Source organism: Molothrus ater, chromosome 19 (genome assembly GCF_012460135.2).
Source record: "Molothrus ater isolate BHLD 08-10-18 breed brown headed cowbird chromosome 19, BPBGC_Mater_1.1, whole genome shotgun sequence".
NCBI classification, from domain to species: domain Eukaryota; kingdom Metazoa; phylum Chordata; class Aves; order Passeriformes; family Icteridae; genus Molothrus; species Molothrus ater.
The window spans coordinates 1,584,227-1,603,075 of record NC_050496.2 but is presented as its reverse complement, the minus strand read 5'-3'; the positions used below and the strand labels follow the sequence as shown (position 1 = coordinate 1,603,075).

The 18,849-nt window shown below is 49.0% G+C and overlaps 1 protein-coding gene across 1 annotated transcript in view; it reads left to right on the top strand.

Moving 5' to 3' along the window:
• The window catches only part of LOC118693885 (dynein axonemal heavy chain 9-like), a 142,498-nt gene that overhangs the window by 12,516 nt on the left and 111,133 nt on the right, over positions 1–18,849 (top strand). The window contains 13 exon segments of the mRNA XM_054516895.1: positions 1,488–2,358; positions 2,995–3,125; positions 4,193–4,319; positions 7,192–7,344; positions 8,916–9,041; positions 9,308–9,547; positions 10,468–10,628; positions 11,220–11,376; positions 12,591–12,695; positions 14,441–14,598; positions 14,922–15,060; positions 16,249–16,536; positions 17,219–17,429. Coding sequence (XP_054372870.1) covers positions 1,488–2,358; positions 2,995–3,125; positions 4,193–4,319; positions 7,192–7,344; positions 8,916–9,041; positions 9,308–9,547; positions 10,468–10,628; positions 11,220–11,376; positions 12,591–12,695; positions 14,441–14,598; positions 14,922–15,060; positions 16,249–16,536; positions 17,219–17,429 — 2,867 coding nt within the window.

The following is an 18,849-nucleotide window of genomic DNA, read 5'->3' as shown; positions in this document are numbered from 1 at the left end:
GGTGGTGTTATCTTTTTATACTAAAAACTAAGTGTACTTTATTTATAATAATTTTTTAATTCTTATCACTTATGTTAGACAGTTTGTGTTTACTCCAAACTAATCTAAAAGTGCTGCTTTAGAATCTTTAATGCTACTTTATCACAGCAGAAGATGGAGGACAAGAAGAAGAAAGACTGGACGCGTCTAGATTCCTCCATCTTGCCTCCTGAACTCCCATTTTAAAAACTTTAAAATTCTACATTTTCACCTGGTGATAAATTAACTATCATTCTATTCAAACTCTTGTGGCTTGTAATTCTTTGCACAAAGTTGGTAATTGTTTTTTCCATGGGTTGAAATGGAAGGCACAGGTGTTTTTGACTCTGTGCCAAGGTCTCTGAGCCCCCTGCCAGGGTCTCGAGTCCTCCAGGGCAGCCAGAGGAATGTCCTGGGTTCCGACATGCCTGGAGAAGAGGAGGCTCAGAGGTGCCCTCATTGCTCTCTACACCTTCCTGAAGGGAGGCTGCAGACAGGTGGGGTCGGTCACTCCCATCAGGCAGCACTGACAGAACCAGAGGACACGGTCTCCAGCTACTCAGGGAAGGGATAGGTTGGATATTAGGAAGAAATTTTTCACAAAAGAATAATAAAGTATTGGAATGCTCTTCCCAGGGAGGTGGTGAAATCACTATCTCTGGAAGTGTTTAAAAAAAGCCTGGACATGGCACTTGGTGCTAGAGTCTGGTTGAGGTGTTAGGGCACAGGTTGGACTCGATGATCTTAGAGGTCTCTTCCAACCTCGTTGTTCTGTGATTCTGAGCCTACAGACAGAAGAGCTCTTCCCTGTGATGCCCTGGAGTGGCTACCTAGAACAGAGACTGGACAGAGTTAAGAGAATAAAGTGGGTCTTTATTAAAGGCCTTCCATAGCTTCCCCTTGGACAGCCAAAGCCTCACAGAGGCTGCACCCAGGATGAATAATGGTAACCAGTTTTGGCAGACAGAAATAAGTTTGGTCTGTTTGCATATCAGGGGTTAATCCTCCACTTACATCTTCAGCTAATGAAGTCATATTCCCCAGTTTGCTCCCCACCATTCACTTTCGTTTATGCTTTTCTAGGCGTGAGGCTGTGGTGTGTCCTTGGATCTCAGGCCCAGAGGGATTGTTCTGTCTGACCAAGATGTGAAGACAGCTATCTACACTTTATATGGAGTTCATAGCCATGCGCTAATGCGCTAGAGGATTTGAAAAATATAAAAGCTGAAATCTGAAGGCATCACCTGCATGTCCTGGTGATGCACAGCTCTCCTCCCTGCTGTGCCTGCAGTGCTGTGTCCCTGGAAGAGGCTGGGTTTGGGTGGTGTCAGCAGTGCCACGTGGCTCAGCCATCAGGGTGTAGTAGAGACCTTTCATCTCTCCTGTGGCTCTCAGAGGCTCTGTTTGTTTTATGGGTCCTTTAGAAGTTGTTACAATGTCACTTATGAAGAATAAACGTTTATTTCTAGGTTTGACACCGAAAAGCCTTATCAACTGCTGGATGCAAAGCACATGGAGATTAAAGAGATGGAGTCAGCCATGACCTCGATTTATGAATCAGCTGGTCTGTTTGAAGTCATGGTGCCGGAGTACAAACAGCTGAAGCAGTGCAGGAGGGAGCTGTGTCTGCTCAAAGAGCTCTGGGACATGATCTCCCTGGTGAACACCAGCCTCGAAGACTGGCAGACCACCAGATGGGTGGACATTAACGTGGAGAACATGGATCTGGAGTGCAAGAAGTTTGCAAGAGAGATTCGGAATTTGGACAAGGAGATGAGGGCGTGGGATGCTTTCAGCGGGCTGGACAGCAAGGTGAAGAACATGCTGACAGCCCTCAAGGCTGTGGCAGAACTTCAAAATCCTGCCATCAGGGAGAGGCACTGGAACCAGCTGATGCAGGTGACGGGCGTGAGGTTTGTGATGGACTCGGACACCACCCTGGCTGACCTCCTCAAGCTCAACCTGCATGAATTTGAGGGGGAGGTCCATGGCATTGTGGACAAAGCAGTGAGAGAAATGAGCATGGAGAAGGTGCTGAAGGAGCTGAGGGTGACCTGGAGCTCCAGGGAGTTTCAGTACGAGCCTCACCCCCGCACCCACACTCCCTTGCTGAAGTCAGATGAGGAGCTCATTGAAACTCTAGAGGACAACCAGGTGCAGCTGCAGAATTTAATGTCCTCCAAGTACATTGCCTTCTTCCTGGAGGAAGTGTCTGCCTGGCAGAGGAAGCTCTCCACTGCTGACTCCATCATCTCCCTGTGGTTCGAGGTGCAGCGCACGTGGTCTCACCTGGAGAGCATTTTCATAGGCTCAGAGGACATCAGGGCACAGCTGCCCCAGGTATGAGCCCCCAAATCCCAAATTCCTGCTTGGGAAGTGTTGAAGAAGAGGCTTCATTATTAAATGGGGTTATCTATGGTGCCAAATCCCCCAAAGCAGGGCTGTTCTCCTGCTGCCTCGCTCCTCTGGAGGCTCTCTCAGTGCTCTGATTGTTCCCCAAGGATGGATTTGTACCCCAGGCTGTGCCCGAGCCATGCTGAGGGGCTGATCTTCTCCCTTGCAGCACTGCATGGCAAACACAGAGCTCCTGGGTGCCGAGTGAGAGCTGCTGCCTTCCTTCAGTGCTGCAGGCATGTTCCCTCTTCCTTCAGAGGGGAGAGGACTGAGATCATTGCTCAGACACTGCAAATCATCAAACAGAGCTGGCCCAGGCAGCTTTGGCAGCTTTCCCTTTCTTTGCTTCCGCTCTGGTGCTGGGGGAGAGCAGCTCTTCTCCTGCTCCTGCTCTGGGGAGCTCCTCAGGTGCCTCCAGCCCAGCTCCCAGTGTTATTCCAGGCTCCCAGCCATGCTGAGCAGGAACAAGCCTTTCACTGGTGAAGGGAGGAGCTTTGCCCTCACCCCCAAGGGAGCTCTCAAAGGATGGGATCTCTCAGCATACCCAGAGAACGTTGCTGTGTCCTTTGTGTCCCTTTGTAGGACTCCAAACGTTTTGAAGGCATTGATGTGGATTTTAAAGAGCTCGCCAATGAAGTTCAGAAAACCCCAAATGTGGTTGAAGCCACCAATAAACCAGGTCTGTCCCAGCAGCTGGAGGACATCCAGAGCAGGTAGGTAGAGCATCAGTCCCAGGGTTTTGTCAGAGGCTGGAATCAGCCATGAGAAGCTCAGCCTGTGCTCTGAGGCTTTTACTGAGGCTCTGCTTCCTCTGCAGTCACAAATCTCCAGCTTTTCTGATCTGTCTCAAGTCTCTGTGTTTGTGACCCATCACCCTGTGAGGGTGGGCAGGCCCTGGCACAGGTGCCCAGAGCAGCTGGGGCTGCCCCTGGATCCCTGGCAGTGCCCAAGACCAGGCTGGGCAGGGCTTGGAGCTGCCTGGGACAGGTTGGGCTTTGAGCTCCCTTCCAACCCAAACCCTTCTGTGATTTTGTGATCAAAAAAACCAGAGCTGAGCCCATTTAATTTACAAAATTATCCCTGTGTACCCTTGAGGCATAACACAGCTCCCTGAGACAGACCTGAGTGCCCTGGGATGGAGACACTTCTCACTTAACATATGAATCTGCCTGAAAACCACTTCAAAGTCCATGCTAAGCTGTTGTGCCAGTAGCAGCTCTCCATTTCAAATAAGGATTTTATTTTATTTTCAATTGAACAAGGCCAATGTTCCTCACAGAGAATGTTATTTAGGAACTTTGTAAGCTCAGCAGCAGTTTAGCATGTGAACACTGCAAGATTCATTTTAGATCGGAGCAAACAACTTTCCTTTCATGCTTTGCAAACACAAAAAGCTGAGTTGGTTGGAATCAGACTTTAAAATGTGGCTCATTAGAATAAAAGCAGCTCTGGAAATGTTCATCCCAGTGGATGCCACCACCTGTGGCAGCTATGAGCTTGTCTAAAGCAGCGGGTCAGACTGCAAACCTTTCCAACCTCTTCTTCCCCTTGTGCTGCTGCTTTTTCATCAGGCTGCCCTGACTCCTGGGTGTTTGACCCCTGGAGTAGAGTGAGCTGTGAGTTCCCTTGTGCTTTGTTCAGGGCTGGGGGCAGGAGCAGCCTGCAGGCTCAGCTCATGCCTGGCATTTCCCCGTGGTGGGGAGAACCAGCCTGAGGAGGGCAGCATGAAGCATGGCAGGGTATTCACCCACCTGAACCGGGCTCTGCTTTGTCTCCCCAGGTTGTCTCTGTGTGAGAAGGCTTTGGCTGAATATTTGGACATGAAAAGGTTGGCTTTTCCCAGATTTTACTTCATTTCTTCTGCAGATTTACTGGATATTCTTTCCAATGGCACCAACCCACATCTGGTAAGGCTTGTGCTGTGCCACCTTTGCATTTTCAGGAGTGTCACAGTGGAAGGTGTTGTCCTGGGACTCTCCCCAGTGTCCTTTCTGGAGGGATTTTCTCCCATCCTACATGGATTAACAACTCCTTCTCCACCTGCCATCGCTGACAGGCAGCCCTGCCCCAGGTGTTGTGTGATCTGACCCTGGGGATGCTCATGGCAGGTTCAGAGAGCTCCTCTGTGGGTTTTGTGCCATAAAAACAGGGCTTTGCTCCTGCTGGGCTACAGCAAGGTTGCAGGAAAATGACTTCCATGAGGATCTCGTCCAAAACTTGTTGCTGACCTTGGATCCCAGCCTGGAATGGCACCAAACAAAGAGCCCCAGGTTGGGCATTCCAGTGTGGGAGGGCTGAGCACTGGTGGCTTGTAGAGGGCTGATTTTTTTAGGCAGAAGAGGCAATTTCCAGGCAGCGCCTCTTCCTTCCCCCTGCAAAGTCTTTGGGTGTCCTGATGGCAGGGCAGGGATGAGCACAGCCTGCAGGAGCTGAGCAGCCAGGTCAGGCAGTGGCTGTGGCCAGGTGGTGTCTGACCCTGCACTGGGTTTCTGGGATGGGCTCTGAATGCCAGGTGTGGGGAATCCCCCCAAACACACCATTGCTCCTCCCAAATCCCCCAAACACACCATTGCTCCTCCCAAATCCCCCAAACACACCATTGCTCCTCCCAAATCCCCCAAACACACCATTCCTCCTCCCAAACACCCCAAACACACCATTCCTCCTCCCACATCCCCCAAGCACACCATTGCTCCTCCTAAATCCCCCCAAACACACCATTCCTCCTCCCAAACACACCATTGCTCCTCCCAAATCCCTCAAACACACCATTGCTCCTCCCAAACACACCATTCCTCCTCCCAAATCCCCCAAACACACCATTCCTCCTCCCAAATCCCCCAAACACACCATTCCTCCTCCCACATCCCCCAAGCACACCATTCCTCCTCCCAAGCACACCATTGCTCCTCCTGGCTGGGCAGGATTGCTGGATCATCCCAAGGAGGAGCTGGCAGTGACCCTCCTGTTGTAGGAAATGGCTTCCCAGTCCCCTTCCCCCCATTCCCAGGGATCAGAACCCTCTGTGCCCCGTGGGCAGAGCTCAGAGGGTTCAGTCCTGCAGGTGCTGTTCCATGTGGAGCTGCTGTCAGGGAGCCTCAGCCCCTTAGCCTGGCAATGCCATGCCCTGCCCAGCCTGCTTTGGGAGGCATCAATAATCCCGAGGTTGGTGTGTGAACCAAATCAAAGTGTCCACAGCAAATGGAGCCTGTTGGGTAAGGAATCAATTCCTTATTCTACCTTTTAGCAGTGAGCAACCTCAGCCTCCTTAAGTTTTTCCTCCTTTTCAGCATTTGTATCAGGATGTGAATGGGGCAGGCTTGGAAATGCTCTTGTTGCCACTAACCTTTAACTCAGCTTGGATCTGTTTGCTGCTGCTGGGTGATTTCAGCCCACAGAGTGTCATAAATACACAGCTGATTGATGCTTAAAATGGAGAGAGAGAAAGAGAACACAGGAAGCAGAGAAAAGCTTCTGTGCTGAAATGCTCCACGGAGTAAGGAGAAATTCCTGGTGCTTTCTGTTATTCAAAACTATTTGCAGTAAAATCAAAGTAAATGTCAGGCAGGATCATACATGGATACGCTCTCAGCCTTTCCACTGTAGTTTCAAAGCCTGATAATTCCTAAAGGAGGATTAAATAGACAATGATATTATCCACTTGAACTGGGTATTGAGCTGGTGCAGGTTCAGGTGCATTCTGGGCTCTGGTGGCAGAGCTGTGTCGAGGGCTGGAGCACAGCCAAGGCCCTGCAGAGTGGCCAGGGGCTGGGAGAGGACACTGGGGGTTGCTGAGCCTGCCCCCTTGCAGGGGTAAAGCAGGATTCCATGGTTTGTGTAAGATTAGAAAGGATATGTGCCTGTCCTGGTGGGGAAGCTGAGTGTCCTTTGCTTCTCAATCCACTTGGCACCTCCTGAGATTCAGCCAGGTAAGAAACTGATTTGGCCACCTGTGGGACAGCTCCTGAGGAGGGGCTGGAATCCTCTGTGGGGCAGGGAGTGAGAACTGGGCAAACAAGCCATAGGATGGATTATAGGATAGCCTGAGCTGGAGGGAACCCACCAGGACCATCAAATCAAGCTCCTGAGAAGGACAGCAAGAGGCTCCTGTTGGCACCATCCTGGCCACGAGTGAGAAGATGTGGTGCTGCCAAGGTGTCCAGGTCATTCTTTGTGAGCAGGACTGTGGCTGTCGCACCTCTGCTGCTCTCTGCTCTGCCTGTACTGGTCCTTGATCCTGAGTGCTGTGCCCAGCTCTGGCCCCTCAGTTTGGGAAGGACGTTGAGATGTTTGAGCACATCCAGAGGAGGCAACGAGGCTGGAGAGGGGCTGGGAACACAAACCCTGTGAGGAACGTTTGAAGGAGCTGGGGCTGTTTAGCCTGGAGAAGAGGAGGCTCAGGGGTGGCCTCATTGCTCTCTGCACCTTCCTGAAGGGAGGCTGCAGACAGGTGGGGTCGGTCTCTCCCACCGGGCAGCACTGACAGAACCAGAGGACACAGTCTCCAGCTACGTCAGGGAAGGGATAGGTTGGATATTAGGAAGAACTTTTTCACCGAAAGAATAATAAAGCACTGGAATGCTCTTCCCAGGGAGGTGGTAGAATCACCATCTCTGGAAGTGTTTAAAAAAAGCCTGGACAGTGGCACTTGGTGCTAGAGTCTGGTTGAGTGTTAGGGCACAGGTTGGACTCGATGATCTTTGAGGTCTCTTCCAAGCTCGTTATTCTGTGATTCTGGGTCCTGTCCCCCTCACCTCATTGGCACAATCCCTTTGGCAGGTGCAGCGTCACCTTTCCAAACTCTTTGACAACTTGGCCAGGCTGAAATTCCAGGTGGACTCCGAGGAGAAGACAACCAAGGTTGGCCTGGGAATGTACAGCAGAGAGGAGGAATATGTCCAGTTCAGTGAACCCTGTGACTGCAGTGGGCAGGTGAGAGGGGAGACCTTGTGTGTCCAAGCTGCCTGGTGGAACCTGCTCCCACCCCCCTTGGGTGGGCATCCCTGGCCAAGTGTGGTATTTTCAGGGTCCCTCGTTGTGGGGAGAAGATGAATTTGACTCTATGTTTTTAAAAGATCAAAATTTAAGAAGGTTAAAATATCATAAAATTTATTATTTTAAAGGATACTTACAGAAGGTTTAACAAGAAAATAATGAAAAACTTGTGACTTTCTAGAGTCCTGACACAGCTGGACTGTGATTGGTCATTAAGTAAAAACAATTCACATATTGGATAAACCATCTCCAACCACATCCCAAAGCAGTAAAACACAGGAGAAGCAAATCAGATAATTATTGTTTTCACTTTTCTCTGAGGCTTCTCAGCTTCCCAGGAGAAGAAATCCTGGTGAAGGAATTTTTCAGAAAATATAACAGGAACAGCCAAGGTCTTACAGAGTTCCACTGCACTGCCTCTATGGGAAAAGCTGGAGGAGCGGGTGTGGAACTTAATCCTTGCTTTCACCACAGCTCTAGTCCTGCTCTGGATGAGTCCTCACAGCCCATGGTGTGAGGAAGGGCTGTGGCCTATTCTTTACTGGGCTTTTTAATTTTAATTCCTGAAAGATGTTTTGAAGGTTACTCCTACCCTCCCAGCTGGGAGGGGATGCAGACTGAAAACAGATTAATTTATTCCATAGTACTTCTGCACAGAAACCTTTGGAAAGAAAAGGGTTTTTCCCCTGTTTTCCAAATCTTATTTCATAGGACGAGTTGAAGTACAAAATTTAAGAATCAAATTACTGCTCAGCTTTTCTGTCCCTGTAGCTGCACTTTTCTCCATGGACTGTTAAAGGAAGCTAAAGTAGGTAATACCAGCTCTGAGCTCCCCAGTGATGACACTTGGCATTTAAACTCTCCTCTCTAAAATACTAAATACTAAATTCAGCAGGAATTGTGAAATACTAAATTCAGCAGGAATTGTGTTCCCAGCATTCTCTTGCTGCTGGCAGATTGTGCTCCAATCCCACGGGTGACTCTGCCATGGCCTGGAGCTGGAACATGTTGAGCTCAATTGCTCCTCAGTGGAGTTCACTGTGGTTCCTCCTCCAGCTGGATTTCCACAAAAAAACCTCTCTGGGAGGAGATGCTGATCCTGCAGGAGCAGAAATGGCTGAGTCCCCCAGTCTGGAGGAGGCCTGAGGCTTGTTTGGTTGGAGAGCGGAGCTGCTTGTCCCCCTCACTGCTGAGGGATGGCAGGCATTCCTGGGATCATCCCTCATGATCCATGAGGGAAAAGCAGGAGTGTTCTGGGATTTAACCCCTTCTGCAGGTGGAGCTGTGGCTGGGTCGCCTGCTGGACACCATGAGAGCCACAGTGAGGGACGGGATGGGTGCAGAAATGGCTGAGCCCTCCAGTCTGGAGGAGGCCTTAGGTTTGTTTGGCTGGAGAGCTGAGCTGCTTGTCCCCCTCATTGCTGAAGGATGGCAGGCATTCCTGGGATCATCCCTCATCACCCAGGGATGAGAAGCAGCAGTGTTCTGGGATTTAATCCCTTCTGCAGGTGGAGGTGTGGCTGGGTCGCCTGCTGGACACCATGAGGGCCACGGTGAGGGACGGGATGGGCGCGGCTGTGGCGGCCTACGAGGACAAGCCCAGGGAGCAGTGGCTCTTTGACCACCCTGCCCAGGTACTGCCCTGCCCTGCTTCCAGAGGGGTCTGGGCTGTGGATGGGAGTGGTTCTGTCCAGGGAAAAGAGGAAGGGTGTGATGCCCAAGATGGGAATTTCAATGGATGTAAAATGGATCCCTGCTCTCCTGCCTGCTGGGATACTGTATAACAAAACTTCATTTCACATCAGGGATGCCTCATCCCTGACCTCCCCATGGGTCAGACCCTCTCAGAGGTAAGCAAAGCCTGGTGTTGCCCTGCTCTTGAGCCACTCTGTTTCCCCAGGTGGCTCTCTGCTGCACCCAGATCTGGTGGACAGCTGAGGTGGGCATGGCCTTCTCCAGGATGAAGGAAGGCTACGAGAAGGCCATGAAGGAGTACCACAAGAAGCAAGTGGCCCAGCTGAACACGCTGGTGACCATGCTGCTGGGGCAGCTCTCCAGGGGCGACAGGCAGAAGATCATGACCATCTGCACCATCGACGTGCACGCGCGGGACGTGGTGGCCAAGATGATAGCACAGAAGGTTGGTGTTCCCAGCTCAGTGTGAGCCATGCTGGGCATTGAGGGGGAGATCGTGGAGGGACAGGCCCTAGGGGCACTGCCTGCCTCAGCAGGGCCATAGGAAAAATCATTTGGCATTTTCTTCTCTGTAGCTTTCTTGCTCTGGTGTGGGCCCACAGGGAATCTCTTGGGATTTGTCCACCACTCCCACACTGCCTGTCCTCACATACTCGCAGAATGGTTTGGGTTGGAAGGGACCTTAAAGCTCTTCTCATTCCAACCCCTGCCATGGGCAGGGACACCTTCTGCCATCTCAGGGTGCTCCAAGCCCTGTCCAACCTGCACGTTGGCTCTGATACCTTCTGGCCTGAAGCTGGGCTCCCCTAGGAGTACTGGCAGGAGTGGAGTGCAGGAGTTGGGTGTTCCTCTACTCCAGGGGTTTTGCAGATGCCTTCTGTCCCATCTGGGGTGCCAGAACTGATGCCTAGAGAGGCTGACCTGGGACAGAGACTAGACAGAGCTAAAAGAATAAAGCAGGGATTTATTTAAAGGCCTTTAAGGGATACACCTCAGGTAGTGCAAGAGCCCAGCCATGGCTACACCCAAGATGGGTCCCAGTCAGGAGTTTTCACACTTTTATAAGTTTTGGTCCATTTCCATATTGAGGTTAATTGTCCAATTACAGCTCCAGGTCATGAAGTCCCATCCTCCTTGTTTGCTCTCTCAGTTCCCTATTGTTTATGCATTTTGGGCCTAAAGCTTGTATTGATCTTCCTTAGTCCCAAGCTGGAAAAGGATTATTTTGTCAACCTACCTCTTAAAGAAAACTTACTAACACTTAACACAAAGCTCAGAGCTACACACCTAGGCAGCACAGAATCTGAAAACCATGAAAGCCAGGACTGAAGGCAGCCCCCTGCCGTCCCTGGTGCCACTCTGCAGGTGGACAATGGCCAGGCCTTCGTGTGGCTGGCGCAGCTGCGGCACCGCTGGTCGGACGAGGAGCGGCACTGCTGGGCCAACATCTGTGATGCTCAGTTCCTCTACTGCTACGAGTACCTGGGCAACACCCCCCGGCTGGTGATCACCCCCCTGACCGACAGGTGAGGCCCTGCTGGTGCCACCTGAGCTGGTGGTTATGAGATGTCACGGACATATTCCATGAAAAATCCTTTCATTAGGGTTTTTTCTCCTGAGAAGCTGAGAGGACTCAGAAACAAAATGTAACCAATGGTTATCTGCTGCTGTGGAATGCAACAGGTGCATCTGGGATTGGGCTCATGTGGTTGTTTCTAATTAATGGCCAATCACAGTCCAGCTGGCTCGGACTCTGGTCAGTCACAAGATTTTATTATCATTCGTTTCTATTCTTTTCAAGCCTTCTGATGAAATCCTTTCTTCTATTCTTTTAGTATAGTTTAATATATATTTTTCTTTTAATATAATCTATATCATAAAATAATAAATCAACCTTCTGAAACATGGAGTCAAGATTCTCATCTCTTCCCTCATTGTGAGACCCCTGTGAACACCACCACAATGAGACACAAAACTTTAAGGAATTTAGAGATTTTAGAGGAGCTAAGATTTTAGTTAGAGATAAGCTTTATTTTTGTAAAGCTTGTTTGTAAAGACAAATCTGCCATTCCTCTGACCCAGCTCAGTGTCTTTCCCTTTTCCCTCATCCTGTGCAGGTGTTACATCACCCTGACCCAGTCCCTGCACCTGACCATGAGTGGGGCTCCTGCAGGCCCTGCTGGCACTGGCAAGACAGAGACCACCAAGGACCTGGGCCGAGCCCTGGGCATCATGGTGTACGTGTTCAACTGCTCCGAGCAGATGGACTACAAGGTGCTGTGTTACCCTAATGTTTTCTGAAAAATCCCTTCATCAGGACTTTTTTGTCCTGGGAATATGAGAAACCTCAGCTTCTCTATGTTTTGCTCTTCTGGAATGTGGTCTGGAGATTGGCTATTAGTTAAAAATAATTTACATGTTTAGATAAACAATCACAGCCAGCTGTGTCAGACTCTGAGTCAGTCACAGGTTTTTATTATTCATTCCTTTCTAGCCTTCTGAGAAATCCTTTCTCTTTCTTTAGTATAGTTTTAGAATATAATATAATGTAATGTAATATAATATAATATTTATTATATTATATTATCATAGTATAGTATATTGTAGTATAGTACAGTATATAATAGTGTATAATATTATAGTATAGTATAATATAGTAATATAATAAAATAATCAACCTTCTGAAAACATAAAGTCAAATTCTCATCTCTCACCTCCTCCTAAAAACCTCACAACACCACTGTGCTGCTCCCCCCAAACTGGGGCTGCTCAGGGCCCCTGGAACCTGCAGGGTGGGAGTTACCCAGCTGGGCTTGCTCTGATCCATCCCCTCTTCTCTCATCCCTGCTGCCTCCCTTCCTGCTGAGCAGCTTTTCATCCTCCTCCTTCTTTTTGTCTCTGAGACTTGCACAAGGTTCTTGAGGAGGAGGAGAGCTGAGCTGTGCTCTCTGCCCTGCTCCCTTCCCTTCTGGAGTTAAGTTCCACATGAAATTCTTTACAAATTCTGGCCTGTTCAGTTGAGACAGAGGCTGTGCTGATCCATTCCCTCTCTCCAGACCCACAGGATACCTGTCCCAGGCATGGGGACAGAGCTCTCCTGGTTCCTCAGGATCCTCTGCTGCTCATGGTGCTGATCCCTGTGCTCTCCAGGGCACTGGGTTTGGTGGCCTTGGACCATATTTTATCCAGCTGAGGTCTCTCATGGACGTGGGGCCATCAGTAACTCAGCCCAGGTGACCTTTGGATGGAACCAGAGTGCAGAGTTGTCGAGAGAGGGCAATTAGCAAATCAAGTGGCAAACTGTGCAGAGCTATAAATATTATAATTGAGTTGTGCCTGCTGCTCCCCTGCACTTTCTAAATACCCACAATAGACTGTAAATTGCTATAAATAAACGGGCAGGGAAATCAAATCCATTTTTTGCTGGAGTGGATTCTGTTTGTGATTTCACTCTTGTAATTTTATTTTATTTTATTTTTTATTTTCAGTCTTGTGGGAATATTTACAAAGGCCTTTCCCAGACAGGAGCCTGGGGCTGTTTTGATGAATTTAACAGAATCTCAGTTGAGGTCCTTTCTGTGGTTGCTGTACAGGTAAGTGGAGAAAAGCTTGTGGATAAATGCAAGCCAGCCTTCCTTCCCTCACTCCCACAGGGCCAGAACGGAAGGATTTGAGTCTTGGGGAACTTCAGTGCTGAAAACTGAGTTGCTAAAACATCAATGTTCTTCTGGTCCCCAATGTCAGCTGTGAGTGCAGATTTTGGGATCCCAGTGTTTGACTGAGGTGCTGAATTCTTTCCAGACCCACTTTGGGGCTTGGCATTGCAGAAATTAAGGTCTAGAGCCCAGAAGTTTCTAAACTTCTGTAAATGTCTTGGTCAAAGGAATTCTTCTGAACCCCTCCACGAACTCCTCACTTTCATCCCTCTTTGTCTCATCATCGTACCTCCTCTGATGTCCCAAAGAAATCCCAGGCGGGTACATGTGTTTGTGTGTCCTTCCCTCTCCACTTCCCTTCCATCAGGTTCTAGCTTAAAGTTGTCATTGAAAAACGTCTTTGAGGATCTTAAAATAAAAGGGGAAGCTAAACAAAAGAAGCCCAGATATGACTCAGCTGCTAATGATTCCCTGGCTCCTGGCTGGAGCATGGTGTCTGAGCGAGCAGGGCTGTCACTCCATCATCGCCTCTGCTGCTGTTAGAGGGTAACCATGGTGATGGTTAATTGGCTGCCTTAGTCATGCAGCTCCTGTCGGTGTGGGTCCTCACACTGAGAAACTCCCTTAATTGCTTTGCTTTAAGGTGGAAAAAGGGTGAGTTTAGGGCAGAGATGGATTCCTCCCCGATGGAGTGGTGTTATGGAGGAGGTGAGCTGGCTGCAAGGAGCTGCTCCCTTGGGAAGCAGGGAAGGAAGGCCTGGCTGTAATGGAATGGGAGGTGGGCAGTGAGGTGGCCTGGCTGTGTTTGCTGTTCAGGAAAACGTTTTTTGTTGCCCTGATTTTTTAAGATTTTCTAAGCCTTCTGATGTTTACATTCTTGTAATGAACTTTCTCAAGCACTATATGTAAATAACTCATTGTTTTGCATTCTTTTATGGAGGAGGAGAAATTTGATGGACTGTTGGTTTGTGCAGTGTCATTGGAGAGGTGGCACTGTCACCCTCCAATCCACTGTCACTTTTGGAAATCTATAAATGTTGGAGTCAGAAATTAAAAGCACTCTTTTTTACCTTGGGGAGCTGCGTGTTCACGTCATTTTATTTTGTGTCCTAGCTACAGTTTTTTACAGAAAGAGTGATGAAGCACTGGAATTATCTGCCCAGGGATGTGGGGGAGTCACCATCCCTGGATGTGTTTAACAAAATATTGGATGTGGCACTGGGTGCCATGGTTTAGTTGAGGTGTTGGAGCTGGGTTGGACTCGATCTGAAAGGTCCCTTCCAGCCTGCTGATTCTGGGATTCTGTGACTCACTCCATGGGAATGGAAGGTGGGCAGTGAGGTGGTCTGGCTGTAATGGGCCTCTTTGGAAAGTGAGGGATGAGAAGAACAAAGCTGCAATCAGACAGCTAGAAAAGACCAGCGAAGTCTCTTATGAAGCAAACTCTTGGAACTCTTTTCAGTTTGACTGTCCAGTCTCTTCAGCCCTTTTCTGTTTGTCAGAGTTGGATTGTGATGGGAGGCACACAGATTTACCCTAAACAGTGTAGAAAGCTTTATATGGTCAGTAAAACCCAGACCAGAGCAGTGATAATCCCCACTCATCATGGGCCAAGTGCAGGGAGGTCAGCAGTGCTGGCTGGGGTTTCCATACCTGAACACCAGCACTGCCTTGGTCCCCAGGTGAAGAGTGTGCAGGATGCCATCCGGGAGAAGAAGAAATCCTTCAATTTTCTTGGAGAAGACATTAACTTAGTCCCCTCAGTTGGGATTTTCATCACCATGAACCCTGGTTATGCAGGACGAACCGAGCTACCTGAGAATTTAAAAGCTCTCTTCAGGTGAGTCAAGATCAGGTTTTGTGACCTGTGTGATGAAACTGGCAGAAATTGTCTTTTGGAACATTCAGGCTTCATTTTGTTGGGAAATTTACTTGCACTGGGGATTCACAGATGGTTTCAGCCTTGTGCACCAAGCCTGGATCAGGGAATGCAGGGAGGACAAGGTAGCTCTGTCCTGTGCCATGGAAAAGGCAGCGGGGGCAGGCTGGGAGAGTCTCCAGTGGCTCACTGGAGAGGACCTGGAAGATAAAGCTACAAATCCACTGCCCTCAAGCTCTGTAGTCAATGCCTGCTCTGCAATCCTTTCCTGCCTGTCTCCCTAGGCCCTGTGCCATGGTTGTGCCAGACTTTGAGCTGATCTGTGAGATTATGTTGGTGGCTGAGGGCTTCCTCCAGGCCCGAGCCTTGGCCAGGAAGTTCATCACGCTCTACCAACTCTGCAAGGAGCTCCTGTCCAAGCAGGTGAGCCCTCTGCTGTCCTCTGGATCCCCAAAATCAGGGATGTGACACTGCCATGCACCTCCATGGCTGAAGCTTCACAGGTTTTAGTTGCTGCCTGCCTTTGTGGCAGCTGCTGGGACAAGGGAGGGTTTGTGATCATCAGAGCAATGACATTTTCGATCTGCTCTCCTGGAGGATCTTCAGGGCCAGAAGCATTTGACCCAACTGCATTAACCTCACTAATTTTTGAATTTGAGAGATTTTTCAAAAGCCTCCAATGCCACCATGATTGGGGTAGTATGCAGTGACCCTTTGCTTTTTCTCTTAGCTCCTATTGATTCTGCTGCCTGCAAGGGGTTCATGATCACTGTTCCTCTCTTAGTCCAACTCAATACTTCTCTGTCATGTCAAGTGTTGACCATGTAAGGTCACCTCCAGCGCAAAACCCTGGTTAATCAGATTTTAACTTTGCATTGTCTGCATAGATCAAAGCTGGGGTGAGTTGAATCAGGACTCCAGATGGAAAACCTGATCTTGGCTGTGCCAGCATGAGCTGGGGTGGGTTTCTGCCTTCTCACAGAAACTTTGTACTGTGCAGCTGGAGGCCCTGTGGGAGCTTTGGCCTCCCACGCAAAGCAGTCAAGCTGTTGGGCTGTGCTCTGCAGGGTCTCAATGGAGCACAGATAGAAGGATTTACTTGTTGGATTCCTTTAGGATTCCTTTCCAGCAGTGTCCTCCCTGCCCCTGCTTGGTAGGCAGTCCCCAGGACCAAATGTCCCTGGTAACCTGGTGATGGAGAAATTTGAGTGTCTGAGGCCTCAGAATGGACTAACAAGCCTTCCACCTCATTAGCTCCTGCAGATCCAGGGCTCTGGCAGGCCTTGCTTAACCTGCAAAAAGGCCAAGGTTTTAGGGGAAAACATTCCTTAGGTCTCCAGAGTGCAAGTCCTACTGCTGACTTAGTGCCAGCTCTGAGCCTATGTGATGGCATGAACCATGAATTATTTGACTCTCCCTGGTGGGAAGCTCACCTTGTGAAATGGAGACCAGGTGACTCAGGCTGGTGGAGGTCTCTGGCCATGACAAAAATAACAAATTTGTCTGCATTTACATTGCTGACTGCTCTGGCAGCTGTACTTCTGTTTTTTACCCCTGCCTAGGCATAAACTCACCCCTGTTTTTATTTGTTTCTTTCTCCCCCTCATGCAGGACCACTACGACTGGGGTCTGCGGGCCATCAAGTCGGTGCTGGTGGTGGCGGGCGCCCTGAAGCGCGCGGACCCCGAGCGGCCCGAGGAGCAGGTCCTGATGCGCTCCCTCCGCGACTTCAACATCCCCAAAATCGTGACAGACGACGTGCCAGTGTTCATGGGGCTGATTGGGGACCTGTTCCCTGCCCTGGATGTGCCTCGGAAGCGTGACCTGGATTTTGAGGCCATGGTGAAGGAGGCTGTGCTGGAGCTGCGGCTGCAGCCCGAGGACAACTTTGTGCTCAAAGTAAGGCCCAGGGGTTTTCTGCTCTGTTGTGGGTGGTGTGAGGGTCCCCAGGACGAGGTGAGAGATGAGAATTTGACTCCTTGTTCTCAGAAGGCTGATTTATTATTTTATGATTTTATATAAATTATATAAATTATATATATTATATTATATTATATTATATTATATATAAATATAATATTATAACATTATATATATTATATAATATTATAATAAATATATTTATATAATAAATATAATAAATATATTTATATAAAGAATATATTTATAATATTATAATATATTATAAATATAATATATAATATTATATATTATACTTATATATATTTATATATATAAGAATATATTATATATATTTATATATATATAATATATTATATTATATATCATATATATAATACATATATTATATATTATATATTATATATTATATATTATATTATATATTTTATTGTATTCTAGTCAGACCAAACTGGGAGTCAAATCCTTTGTGTGTCTAGGTCACAAATTTCTATACAATAGCCCCAGTGAGAGCTAATTTCACAGAATGACTTAGGTTGGAAGGGACCTTAAAGGACATCTCATTCCAGCCCTGAGCCATGGACAGGGACTCTTTCCTTTAGATTTTGCACATCTGAGCTTCACTTTGGCGTGTCTGTCAGCTCTGGGGGTGTTTCCCCAGGTGGTGCAGCTGGAGGAGCTGCTCAGTGTCCGGCACTCCGTGTTCGTGGTGGGGGCTGCAGGCACAGGCAAGTCCCAGGTGCTGAGGTCCCTGCACAAAACCTACCAGAGGATGAAGCGCCGGCCTGTGTGGACAGACCTCAACCCCAAAGCAGTCACCAATGATGAGCTCTTTGGCATCATTAACCCAGCAACGAGGGAGTGGAGAGATGGTAAATGTCCTTTCGTGGCTGAATTTGGAGATAAAAGGGATATTTTTAATGAAGCTCCTGAGTGGATGTTGGGTCTCTGTGTGCAGGTCTCACAGCCCAGGTGCTGCTCCCAGCTGTGTGAGGGTTTGCTGTTGGAAGGACATGTAGGGTGTCACAGATTTTTGGGAATTTATCTTTTTGCCATAAGGATAATTATCATGTTTGTTAACACCAGCGCTTCCCAGTTCCTAATTGAGACACGTTGTTTTTGGGGCTGGGCTGCTGAAGGAAGAGAATTCCCTCCTGCCCTGTGCTGTGCACTGGGACCCCCAAAAAGTGCCATTTCCAGGTTTCTATGGCTGGATACTCCCAGCAGCATTTGAGAGGTGTTTTTCCACTGAATATCCCTGCCTGATCTCCAGCACACGGTGTTTGCCAGGCTGTTGATCCTGATTGCTCCTGAGGAGGATGAGATGAGCATTTAAGACCTGCTGAAAGATTACAGAGATGCAGAGTGCAAACGTTGGCTTGTGACTAATCCAGAAAGGCAGCTTTGATTCCCTGTGTGGCTGTTCTGGGAGGTGAGGGAGGACAGCTCCATAAATCATCCTTGGCCAGAGGTCTCCAGGAGAGGAGCTGCCACCACCTCCCCTGCCCCTGCCACCACCCCTCCTGCCCCCTGCTCCGCTCCAGTGCCAGGGTTAATTTCTTTTTTATTGTGATTGGGGACCCTAAATCAAAGTGACAGAGAGAAGTGTGGGATGTAGCCAGCCCTCTGCAGAGAGAGCTGCACGTTGGGGGTTGTGGAACAGGGGCTGTGGGTGGCCCTGGACAGCAGGAGAGACACTGGCAGGTGGCTGTCCAGTGTTCTTAATCCTCTAATGTTTCAAGAGACCTTACAGGGCTCCTCTCTGATGGCCCAAGGCAGATATTTTCTGCATTGACCATTCCTAGAAATGTTGTTTCTTGGTGCCAAAGAGCAGCCAGGCCATTTTCAGCACAGCCTGACAAGAGAGGATGGATCAGCTCCTCCTTTACCTCTTCCCAAGTTCATCCTGTCACTCATTTCTGCCAGCAGCTGGGAAATTTGCACATGTTAGGTGGAAAAAGGCCCCACAAGGGAATCCTAAAAGTGTTATTTGTAGATCCAAAGTCTCCTTTCAAATCCCAAAACCCCTCTGTGGTGTGGATGCCTGAGGTTGGGAGAGGGGCACTTCCCTCCAGGTGCCTCTGTGGTTGTGATGCTCCCAGGCAGGAGCTGCTGCTGGCACTGGCAGGGCTGGAGAGGTTTCCAAGCTGTGTCCAGCGTGACGAATGGAGCCCAGGCAGAGGCAGGGAGGTGTCATTGATCTGTGACCCCTCTGAGCTGTGTGGCTGAGCTGTTCTGCACAGGCTTTGCTTCGGTCGTGCGCTGCCACCGGCGGCTCCCGACCTGCGTCAC